At 32.7% G+C, this 12,219-nt stretch overlaps 2 protein-coding genes across 2 annotated transcripts; both read left to right on the forward strand.

Annotated features, from left to right (window-relative positions):
- The first annotated feature begins 135 nt into the window (after positions 1-135).
- On the forward strand, positions 136-1,641 carry LOC125204366 (small ribosomal subunit protein bS16m/bS16c-like). Its single transcript, XM_048103016.2, has 3 exons — positions 136-336; positions 555-600; positions 1,124-1,641. The coding sequence occupies exons 1-3, from the start codon at positions 204-206 to the stop codon at positions 1,347-1,349; spliced, it is 405 nt and encodes a 134-aa protein (XP_047958973.1). The 5' UTR covers positions 136-203; the 3' UTR covers positions 1,350-1,641.
- Positions 1,642-7,578: 5,937 nt separating this feature from the next.
- Positions 7,579-10,520, forward strand: RABC2A (RAB GTPase homolog C2A). The gene is made up of 6 exons (XM_048102547.2): positions 7,579-7,966; positions 8,800-8,868; positions 9,027-9,092; positions 9,576-9,697; positions 9,918-10,046; positions 10,183-10,520. The coding sequence occupies exons 1-6, from the start codon at positions 7,828-7,830 to the stop codon at positions 10,288-10,290; spliced, it is 633 nt and encodes a 210-aa protein (XP_047958504.1). The 5' UTR covers positions 7,579-7,827; the 3' UTR covers positions 10,291-10,520.
- Positions 10,521-12,219: the final 1,699 nt, after the last annotated feature.

Here is a 12,219-nt window from a genome sequence, read left to right on the forward strand (position 1 = left end):
GGAATGACTAAGAATAACGTTTTAGAATGGGCCCAATTACTGCTCATTCTATGGGCCTAACAAGGAAGCCCAAATAGATCTAGTGGTACGACGTCGTTGCTTATTTCGTTAGTGTAATATCTGCACAGAAAATATAAACCCATTCCAAAACCCTCTTTGAAGGTTTCCGTTCCCCCCCTCCGGAGTTAGAAAAAGAGAGTGAGATGGTGGTGCGGTTGAGGCTGTCGAGATTTGGATGTCGAAACAAACCGTTCTACAGATTGATGGCTGCTGATAGCCGATCTCCGAGAGATGGCAAACATTTGGAAGTCTTGGGATACTATAATCCCCTACCTGGTAACCCTAGAATTTCATAGTTATTGATTACGCAAGGATGCGCAATGCTTGATTTTTTCTGTTTAATTCCGAACTTGAAATACATTTGTTTGTGAATTCGGCAAAGATTATTTGTAATTTTCGTCATCAGATTCGTTTCACGCGCCGTATGCTAAGCTGATTTCAGCTGCTGTTCAATCTAGGAAATGCTAATAAATTTTGATTTGCAAATTATGCAGGTCAGGATGGAGGTAAAAGGATGGGGGTTAACTTTGATAGAGTGAAGTAAGTGGATTTATAGTATAACAAATTTGATTTTTTTTATCATCATTCATCTCAACTATCTCATCTACTATGTCTATGTGTTATGAAGAAAAATTGATATCTTAAGGATGTTGCGTAGTGCATTGCGAACTTAGGTATTTTATAAGAATCTTCTGGTGATATCTTTTTACGGATCCTTTGATTTGCATCCCTCGTATAATTATTGGAGAATCTCAAACTGCCCAAAATGTACTTAGTATATTGACACAAATGATTTTAAAATTTGAATTTTGGGTAGCTAGTTGAGGAGATAGGAAACTTCCGTCCATGTACTCTTAGCTGCTCATCAGCAAGCCAATTACGTTTAAAAGAGTTTTATTGGTCTACAAATCTTGCAACACTGTCAGTTATGACATTTAGTATTGGCATTGACATCATAACTTCTTAGGTTTGTTCCAGATGCTGCGGATAGTAAAAGAGTTTTTGTGTTTACTAAAATGCATGAACGTTCTCGTTTATCCTGATCTCTCCTATCACCATACAGGTATTGGCTTTCAGTTGGTGCACAACCCTCTGATCCTGTCCAGCGCCTTCTCTTTCGAGCAGGCCTGTTACCTCCACCACCCATGCTAGCAATGGGACGGAAAGGAGGTCCAAGAGACATGCGCCCAGTTGATCCACTGAGTGGGCGTGTTATGACAGAGGCCAAGAAAGATAGTGTTGTAAAACAGAAAGCTGGTGAGGATGAGAGCGGGAGTCAGAGCCCTTGATATGTCAGGCCTACGACATAAGTTCGTAGATTGGTGACTTTTTCTCTGAGTCTTTTGTTACAGTAATAATGAAAATATTATGACATTAGTGCTACACTATCTTCTATTTACTTGTCATTTGTGGAATTAGATCATAATCAGCATTACCTATAATAGCTGGTTTGGTGATTGTGACTCTCATGTATGCTGTGTATATCTGCGTGTAAAGCAGGAGAGACCAATCTTTCCTGTGTAGGTGGAGGATTCTTGAAAAGGCCATTTTTGTTTATCATTTTGTTGGGATTTTCCTTTATCTTCCTGTTTGGGATTGGTGTTTAGTTTTCATTGAGGTCGTCCGACATGCTAATTTTCCGTAATTGTTGCATGCTTCCGAAGCTATTCTTGTTCAAGATCTACAATGAATTTTATATAGGCCTATTGAAACAGAAAATGGGGTTACAGATATTGAAATTTCAGATGTTTTAGTGTGCTCCCTTTGTTGCCAAGAAAGAGATGCATGCACCGTAATTAATTCTACATTTCAATGATTCAACAGCAATTTCTTCGAGACGGCTTCTGGTGGTTCTTTTTTTGAAAGTAGTGAACTACAAAATTTACTCTTACGTATGACAAGTTGAACGCTAGAGGTACCCATGTTTAAAAAAATGCGTTGTTAGCCTCTACGTATGGATATAATATTATTTCACATCTTTTTTCACTATTTTGAGTCTTTTATACCCTTTTTCCTCATTTTTAACCTAAATGTAATTCCAATGATGTTTTAGTCTTTTTCATTTTTATTACTATGCCTATATTTATTTTATATTAAAATATTATTTTCATTTAATCCATAAATATTGTAAATTTAATTAGATTGATAAATAAAAATACTTATTAAAAGTTATCATAAGAATGATTTACGTTTTTATTTCAGTTAGATATGTTTTGTAAATAGTAATTTTTTTAAATAAACCGTAAATCATGTAATAGATGATATGATATATAAAAAAAAATTACTATTACATAATTTACGGTTTTCTTTAAAAAAATTATACTACCTCTGTCCCAGAAAATTTGATACATATTACCATTTCGATCCGTCCCTGAAAATTTGATACACTTCACTTTTACCATTTTTGGTAGTGGACCTCATATTCCACTAACTCATTCTTACTCACATTTTATTATAAAACTAATACTTTAAAAGTAGGACCCACATCTCACCAACTTTTTCAACTCACTTTACATTACATTTCTTAAAACCCGTGTCGGGTCAAAGTGTAGCAAATTTTGGGGGACGGAGGTAGTACTATTTATAAAAACATAAATTATTCTTATAATAACTATTGATAAGTATTTTAATTAATTAATTTAATAAAATTTACAATAATTATGGATTAAATGAAAATAATATTTTAATATAAAATAAACATGGTACATAATAACAAAAATGAGAAAGACCAAAACACCTTTGGAATTCATTTAGGTTAAAAGTGAGGGAAAAAGGTATAAAAGACTCAAAATAGTGAAAAAGGGTCTGAAATGATATTATACCCATACGTAGAGACTAACAACGCATTTTTTAAAACATGGGTACCTCTAGCGTTCGACTTATCATACGTAGGGGCCAATTTTGTAGTTCACTCTTTTGAAAAAAACTAGACATTATCATCAGTGGCGGACGCAGAAAATTTTGTTAGTAGGGGCTGAATTGTATATGTAGAGATAGAGAGTTGAGATAAAAAAAAAAAATTAATACATAATCGGATAACCAAATATAGAGGTCATTTTTCGATCGTTTTAGTTTATAATCATAGATGATCGTGTATTGCCCCTCATATGATTGTAAACTGTATAAATTTTGAACCTCCGTGTTATCTGAAAAGTAACATCCGTAACAAATACTAGTATAAGATATGCATTAATATTTATAAATAAAACTAGTCTAATGCATAATCAAAATGGTACCGTATATTATCTATAAAATAATATAGAGTACTTGAATCAAATTAAATTACAAATGTATTGCATAGCATGTCTTTTGTCATATTTCCAATATAATAGTCACGTATTAATTAAATATGACAAATTAAAAAAAATTTAATTTTGCATAAAATTGGAAAAAGAAGAATAAAAGAGAACAATTGAAATTATAGATTAAACTCAGTAAACAGTTATTAAATTTGCATCGATGATAGTGGAAGAAAATGAATTATGATTAAAAAGAAATTTTTAGTTAAGAAGGAAATATTATTTAATTTAAAATTAATTAACCTTTTTTTAAAACTAAGTAATCAAGAAATCTATCAATATATAAAGGGAGAGTTTTTGAAAAAAAAAAATTAATGTCAGTTTTGCCCTTTTTGGCGGGAAAGTGATGGCTGACTGTGTAATTTTTTATTTGGTTTCTTTATTCTGCATCTTCTAAAATAAAATTCGCTATTGGACCAATTAATTGTCCAATACAACCACAAACAATAGCTTCCCACACAAGATTGAAATATCTGTAAATAACCTTATAAGTTCCATGAAGAACTAAACCAAATCAATCTAAAAAATAAAACTACAACACACTTCAATTCGCTGGCGCCGGAAGGAGAGCCGGCGAGACTTAGCGGTGGAACAATGAGGAAGGACGGTGGCGCGGCGTGTGAGGGCAGCTGGGCAGCAGCGAGCCGCGACGGATGACGAAGGCGGCGAGGCTGAGGAAGGTGGGGAACGGCGGCTGGGCGAGCTATGCAGTGCGGCGGGTTTGGAGGAAGCAAAGCGGGCGGCGAATCACGGCGGTGGACGGCGAGGCAAGGCGTGCTGACGAAGTGTGCTTTGAGGCAGGTGGGGCGGGCGGAGAGAGAGAGAGCGAGAGAGAGGGGAAGGCGGCGGCGCATGAAGGAGGTAGGCGGCGGCGGAAGGGGTAGGATGCCGTTGAGGGGGAGTGAGAGAAATGATTTAGGGTTTCATGGAATATTAGTTACTATTGTATACTAATTTGGCTCTAATTTTGGGCCTTTAAATGTGGCATATAATTTGGATTCTAATAGTTTAGTATAGATAAATAATGATTTTTTTAATTAAATACTATTCCCTCCGTTCCATAGTAATGGAGGCAAAACTTTTCGGCACGGAGATTAAGAAAAATTGTGTTAGGTGAGTTAAGTAAAGAGAGAATAAAGTGAAAAATGAAAAAGATAGAGAGATGAAGATAGAAAAAGTAAGAGAGAGTAAAGTAGGTGTGGAAAAATGTGTTAACTTTTACTAAAAAAAGAAATGACTCTATTACTATAGAACGGACGGAAATGGAAAAACGCCCCTATTATTATGGAACAGAGGGAGTAGAATTTATGTTAAAACTCTATTATTATTATTATTACATTATAATAAAGCAAGGTTCTAAGTAAGATTTTAATTTATTGCACTTTGTATATATTTTGAATACTTAAAACATATGGATGCGTTTTATTTTGAGGTAATAAACGTAAATACTTTCAAGTTATTCAAGGATATTATCATCCAAGACAAGTTTTCATAGTAAAAATATGTGAACCTATTTTCCTAATTGTTTTATATTTGTATTATTAATATTGTCGGTTAATTATTTTGAGATGGACGTGCGTACGACATTATGAAGAATAAACGCACTAATATTAATATATTATCACCTCAAAAAATACCTTTATTTATCGTGTTTTTAACTGGCAATACTAACCCTTTGTCGTTTATATTTAATTCCCAGCCTTTCTCTTTCTAAAATAGAATAAAAATGTTAATATTAATTTGTATATTAATTATCACATATTTAAATTTGTATATTAATTTCTTGAATATTTTTTATTACTCTTTGGTATATTAAATATATGTTTAGAATTTGAAATGTTTTATTTATTAGGAAGGAGAAAATTATTAATTTAGAGTAGGACAAGATAAAGTACATTTTTTAAAAAAAATATTTTTTTCGTGTTTTGAAAATTTTTCTACAGTTTCATTAATACTCACTCAATCCCACAATAATTGTCACTCTTTTACATTTCGGTTCGTCCCATAATAATTGTCACACTTCATTTTTTATCATAAATGGTACTCCCTCCGTCCCGGCTAAGATGACACATTGCTTAGCCAGCATGAGATTTTAGGAGTTATTGGTTAAAGTGTTTAATTGGAGAGAGAGAAGGTGGAGGTAAATATTAAAGTAGAGAGGTAAAGAAAGATGGATATTTTAATAGGAGTGAGAAAAAAGTGGTTGTGTGTATAAATTGGAGAGAGAAAGTTACCAAAAAATGAAATGTGTCATCTTATTTGAGACAAACTAAAAAGGAAAACGTGTCATCTTAAACGGGACGGAGGGAGTAATTAATTGTGGGACGGAGGGAGTATAAATTGATTAATTAAATTGATATATTACTTTATAAAATATTTTTTTACTATTTATTATATTGAATTTATTTTAAAAAATAAATAAAATTTTTATTTATGTTTAATATTGAATTTAGTATTTTTCTTATTTTTTGTTTGCATTTATGAATACTTATGTTTTGTTAATCAAAACTGGTGAACTATTTATTTGTTCAAATAGTTTGCTTTTTTTTTTTCTTTTGTAAATAGTTGTATTACATTTTTCTTTATTTGTATGTATCAAATATTAAAATAGTACTCGCTTGATTCCATAGTAGTGGAGTCATTTTGTTATTTTGATACGTTCCATTGTAATGAAGTCATTCCTTTTTTTTTTATTAAAGTCAACATATTCTTCTCACTTACTTTAATCTCCCTTCATCCCTCTACCTTTTTCATTTTTTCTTTATCCTTTATTTAATTAACTCACTTAACACAATTTTTCTTAGATTGCGTGCCAAAAAGAAACACCCCCATTACTATGGAACGAAGAGAGTATACAATCATCTGCTAAAATATGAAATGTTTCATTGAGAGTTGGTTGAGATAAGTACAAATATCTTTATGTTGTTGTTTATAATATTTTTAATTATTTATAATATTATAAATACTTTTTTTAATTAGTTCTTATCTCTAAATATATTTTTATACTTATATACTCTATATTCTTTATTTTAAATTAATTTATCTTCAATATTTGAAAATTTTTTGTCTTGTGCATAGCACAGGTGTCAACACTAGTTATGTTTAAAAAGAAACTTTCACACAAAATACACATATTTTAAGGCAATAAAATAAGTCCTCCGCATCACTTAAAAGAGATGACAGCTCATCACTTGTTTCAATATAATAATATTAAATTTATTAAAATTGAGTCTTCTTCTTCACGCTGCGCAACCGCATTATTTATTTTCTCTGCAACTTTTTATTTCAGATTCAGTTCAGCCCATCTACCATTTAATTTTTATAGATTTAGACCTCAGCAATATTGATTTGGCAGGGGCTTATGATAGCTTTCAAAAAATTTGAAAATTTTAGAAGTAGAAAAAAACATAAAAAAAACTTCTTGGGGAGGGCTTAAGCCCCTCACCCCCTCTTACTGTGTCCGCCACTGATTATCATGCTTTATTTAGGCCCAGATTAGAGTCCATGAAAATAATAATTAGATAGATTAGAGTTTATTATCTTAGCTTTTAAAGTTCTCTTCTGTTGAGGGCCTTCACTTCAGGCTTAAAAACATTAGACAGCCTTTTACGTTATAATAATAATAATAATAATAATAATAATAATAATAATAATAATAATAATAATAATAATAATAATAATAATAATAATAATAATAATAATAATAATAATAATACTACTACGACGACTGTAAAATAGAATAGAAACAAATGTATTACGACTGTAAAATAGAATAGAAACAAATGAGTCAACCGATATGGCTCCATTTTGACAGTCTATCCAACTTACCAAATTCGAGACTGAAAAACCATGCTTATTTGGATAAAAAAAGGAAGGTGGTGGAACATGTGTTCTTGATCTTGTGCTGTGAATAAATTGACATTTATAATAAAAATACGACGACCAGTAACGATGGGAAATTGTATTATTCAATTAAAAATAATAAAACCTGGTAATATGGGCCCTCTAAAATTCATAAACAATACAAAAGTCCTACAAAAAATAAACAGATGGAGCCCAGTCCATCATACCTCCCAACTCTTAAAATATTATCCCCGGCTGATGGTTTATTTACAAGGTTGCCATTTCTCTGGCGCAAAAACGGGAATCTAATCTAAGCCGTGAGCTAAGCTAACAACACACTACGACAGATTGAAAAAAAAAAAAAAAGCGTGCCCCCGCACTGTATCGATCACATTGCTATATTTTTTTAGAGAGAGACAGTTAAGAGTAGTGATGGCATATCAGCCTTGCCGTCTCCACCTCTCTCTCTCCAATTGATTGCGCATTGTCACTGCTGTGGTTGTTGAGCGGCTATACGGTCGATAGCTACTGTCACAGAGATTTCCTGTTACATTTCTCTGCTTTTTCGTCTACTTATTTAGAGAGAGAAAGGTAACTTTCTAGAGAGAGAAAGTCAGGTGCTCATATGGGGAGCTCGGGGCAGGGGCAGAGCAACTACGATCTCTCGTTTAAGATCCTGCTCATCGGAGATTCCGCCGTCGGCAAGAGCAGCCTGCTCGTCAGTTTCATTTCCAACGTAGTCGACGATCTTTCCCCTACCGTAGGTATTTCTCCGCTATCAATTATGAAATTCATCCACTCTAATCAAGTTGCGATCACTCCTTCCAGTTTGTTAGCTGACAGATTTCTGATTTATGCAATTTATTAATGAAAATCTGTTAAATTTTTTTTAAAAAAATTGTTGTCGAATTTGATCCTAGATTTGTTTTTTTTTTTTTTTTTATTTGGTGATTCCTGCTTGTCATCGATAGTTAGATGTTGGAGCTATTTTGGTAGCTTAGAAGAAACTGTCTCAATTGCTTTAGGCATTCTTGTTCTGGATTGAAACAGGGGGTACTTTGTGGCTTGATACATGTGAACATTTTTTTATCATGTTGCCTTGTTTGTATCTTGTTTGAGGTATAGAGTAAATTTGGCAAATATTCCGTAGGTAGCAAGCATTTCTACTTTGGTCAAATTATATGAACTTTACTTCATTTGCTGTTGTCATTTCATGCAACCTCCGAGTAGATTTATATCTTAACGTAAACCAATATGATGCAAATGCTGAAGTAAGTACTACTACTTGATGCTCTCGAGGTAGGTGTTTGAAATTCTAAGCCACTGAATAAGTGGATGATTATAGCTTTATAGCTAAGTGCTAGAACCCATTCCCATCAACTTTAGCCGCAATCTTATTCCTAACCAAGTGCTAGAACTCATTCCCATCAACTTTATAGCTTATATAGATTATTTAAGTCAAAGATTTCCAAATTACTCCTATGAGAATCACTTTTTTTTACTGTTGTGTACTTCTGTTTTTTGTGGTTGTCACCCTTTTGTTGAAATCTAGGTGGGGATTTTAAGATCAAGTTTCTCACAGTTGAATAAAATCTAGGTGTGGATTTTAAGATCAAGTTTCTCACAGTTGGCGGGAAGAAACTGAAGCTTACCATTTGGGACACAGGTAAGAACTTTTTTAAGAGTTTTGGCTTTGATTCAATCAATTTTAAAAACAATGATAAGTGATTTTTGTCCCTTTTTGTCGATTCCAAGATTAAGATGTATGATGACAATGCTTCTGTCATTTGCTTCTCAACAGTGAATTTACTATGTCTTTTGCAGCTGGACAAGAGAGATTTAGGACGTTAACAAGCTCATATTATAGAGGTGCTCATGGAATCATTCTTGGTAAGCCATGAATGAACCGAGAAAGTTTAATGAATTTTACAAGGTTGAGAATCTTATCTTGAGATGTTTTATTTGTTGATGCTGGATTTCTGTTTAAAGATTTTAATGTTATTGAAATAGGAAATAATCAGATTGTTATCTTTCTCCAATTGTTATGGGTAATTGTTTCTGCTAAATCATGTAATGCAGTTATCTCTTCTTCTGGTTTTTTTTGAGGCACCTTCTTCATGTCTTACATAGTTTAATCTCAATCTATGACATCCACTAAGATCCTATTGTTAATCACTTGGATAAGGATAACCCGTCCCGGAAATTGGCACTTCTACGTTGGAGCAAATGCATAAATGTGATTGAGAAAGTTTTCATTCAGCTCTCATTTGAATAGAAAGATAAATGGCTATAATTTCCACATTTCTCACTTAAATCTGCGGCTGTTGCTTTGTGTTCTTTTGATGGTTTCAATCGGTTGACATCTCGTTGTAGTTTATGACGTTACAAGGAGAGATACATTTACAAACTTATCTGATGTATGGGCTAAGGAACTGGAGCTCTACTCCACTAATGAGGATTGCTTGAAGATGCTAGTTGGAAATAAAGTTGATAGGGTTAGTCCTTTTCCTTTTCAAATTTCAACCTTTGGATTTCAAGGCACTATATGTTGTTCTACCACGGTGATATAAATAGCACTTATATTTCGTTCATGATTCTATTTTCTCAATGAGCACGTTCCTTGTTGGTGTTGCATAATTTGGTACACTTCTGTCACATTTGATTTTCATCTTGCTTATTTTCAGTCTAACCAAGTGATTTTTTTTTTACTTTTAGGAATCTGAACGAGTTGTAAGCAAGGAAGAAGGGATGAGTCTAGCAAAAGAGCTCGGATGTCTGTTCCTGGAATGCAGCGCCAGAACTCGAGAAAACGTCGAGCAATGCTTTGCAGAACTAGCATTGAAGGTAGACAACTATTCGAAGATAACATGTGAAGTATCAGAGTCCAGAAAACTTATTTTACCTCCGTCTCTGTTTCGTTTGATGAAGAGATAGTTTACCGTCTAATGTCAGCTAAGTGAGGTTTTTCCGTTTTCCTCAGATAATGGATGTGCCAAGACTGCTGGAAGAAGGATCAACGGTGAAGAGAAATATCTTGAAACAGAAACAAGAACATCAGACACCTCCAAGTGGTGGTTGCTGCTCGTAGAATCACGACACGATGATGCCAGCCAGACAACATTTTGTGTGCATTCTGACCGGCGTGTTTTATGTTCACAAGTGTAAATGATAATTTGCTTCTTTCCCTCTACTGCTTTTGTGCTTCGGATCCGCCATGTGTAAGTGCTGCTGTTTACTGTAAAATCTGTTAGCTCGTGTGTATGATTGCTATTTGCTAAGGCATCACAATGCAAACCAAATAATTAGCTCCGGTCACAACACCTACAATCATTGTTCTAAAAATCAGACTAGGCCGGCAGATTCAGATAGTATAATCAGGCCTATTTGAACTGAAAAAACCAGCCATATGGACATGGCCCATGAACCTATGGCTGGTAAACCACATCAACCGATTTAAAATTTATTTTAATTGTAAAATACTACTCCCTCCATCCCACAAAAGATATCACACTTTCCTTTTTAGTTTGTCCCACAAAAGATGTTACATTTCTATTTTTTGGAAAAAGTTCTCTCTCACATGAATATAAAAATAATATTTTATCTCTCCATTTAACACAAAAAAATAAAACCTCCTAATATCCCGTGTCGTCCCACAAGTGTGACATCTTTTGTGGGACAAATAGAGTATAATTATTCATAATTTTTTATGAAAATATTACTACTCCATCCGTTTTGTAAAAAGCAGTAAAGTAAATGAAAAATATATCTATATTATTCATTGTCTTACTTTACAGTCTATTAAATATTTTTTCTAAATCTCGTGCTTAAAAGAAACGTCTCATTTATCTCATTTACGGTGTGACAGTCTATTAAATATTTTTTCTAAATCTCGTGCTTAAAAGAAACGTCTCATTTATCTCATTTACGGTGTGATAGACGGAGTACTAAATTTCATAATGACTCATGTTTCATAATTGACTCATGTTTAAAGTTGGCCCATAAAATGAAAAATATTATATTTGAATTTTATAATAGCCCATGCTTATAGTTAGTTAGCACATTTGATAATGTTTTGTCTTGTTTTTTCAATATGTGAAAAAAGTATTTATTATAGTCACATCTTACAATATTTTATCTTGTATTTTCAATGAGGAATAGAAGTCTTTGAGCACTAATTTAGAGTGAAAATAGCTCTAATATGAAAGATATACAATGATTAATTTAATTTAGGTTGTAAGTCAAAATGATAGTGATCAAATTAAACTACTAATGAAATCATATTACAAAATCATTGATGGATATTGAAACTAACAAATGAAGTGCTTATATTTTGTAAGTAAATACAGTCATGCTTGGCATGATCTTTTAAAATATTACTCCATGATTTAGTTTTATTATTTTACTTTTCTATTTTTTGAAAGTTCGGGATTCCTATTTTTTTTTCTAACATAACGTATTCAAGACGCAATTTCTAAGTATATAAGGAATTTATGTTTATGGGTCTTAAAAGATCAGTAATCTTTGGACATTTGAGGCATGTGCAAATGATTTCAATTAGCTTTATACTCCCTTCGTCTCATAATAGACATACTTAGGGAATAATATGAGATTTTAGGAGATGTTGTTTTGTGTGTTAGGTAAGAGAGAAAACAGTATATTTATATTTATGTGACAGAGAACTTTTTCTAAAAAAAGGATAAGTGATATTTTATGTGGGACAAACTAAAAAGGAAAGTGTAATATCTATTAAGGGACAGAAGGAGTATTATTTTCGATTAACTTTATTTTAACTGATTTTTTGGCATTTAATGTATTAAAATCCAAGACTTGTATTCTACAATATATATTTTTTGTTTATCATTGATGCACTATTTTTTAGCACTAGAACTATTTACATGTATACAAGGTAGGTGCAGTATAGCTAAGGATAAGCACATGATGTCGAACACATGGAATGCTATCACAAACTGGCTATCTAAGACTAGACTTCTTTCACTATTTGAAGACGCGATTGTGG

The sequence above is a fragment of the Salvia hispanica genome, chromosome 6, assembly GCF_029641045.1.
Source record: "Salvia hispanica isolate PSC_SH4W2 chromosome 6, Shi_PSC_v1, whole genome shotgun sequence".
Classification (NCBI taxonomy): domain Eukaryota; kingdom Viridiplantae; phylum Streptophyta; class Magnoliopsida; order Lamiales; family Lamiaceae; genus Salvia; species Salvia hispanica.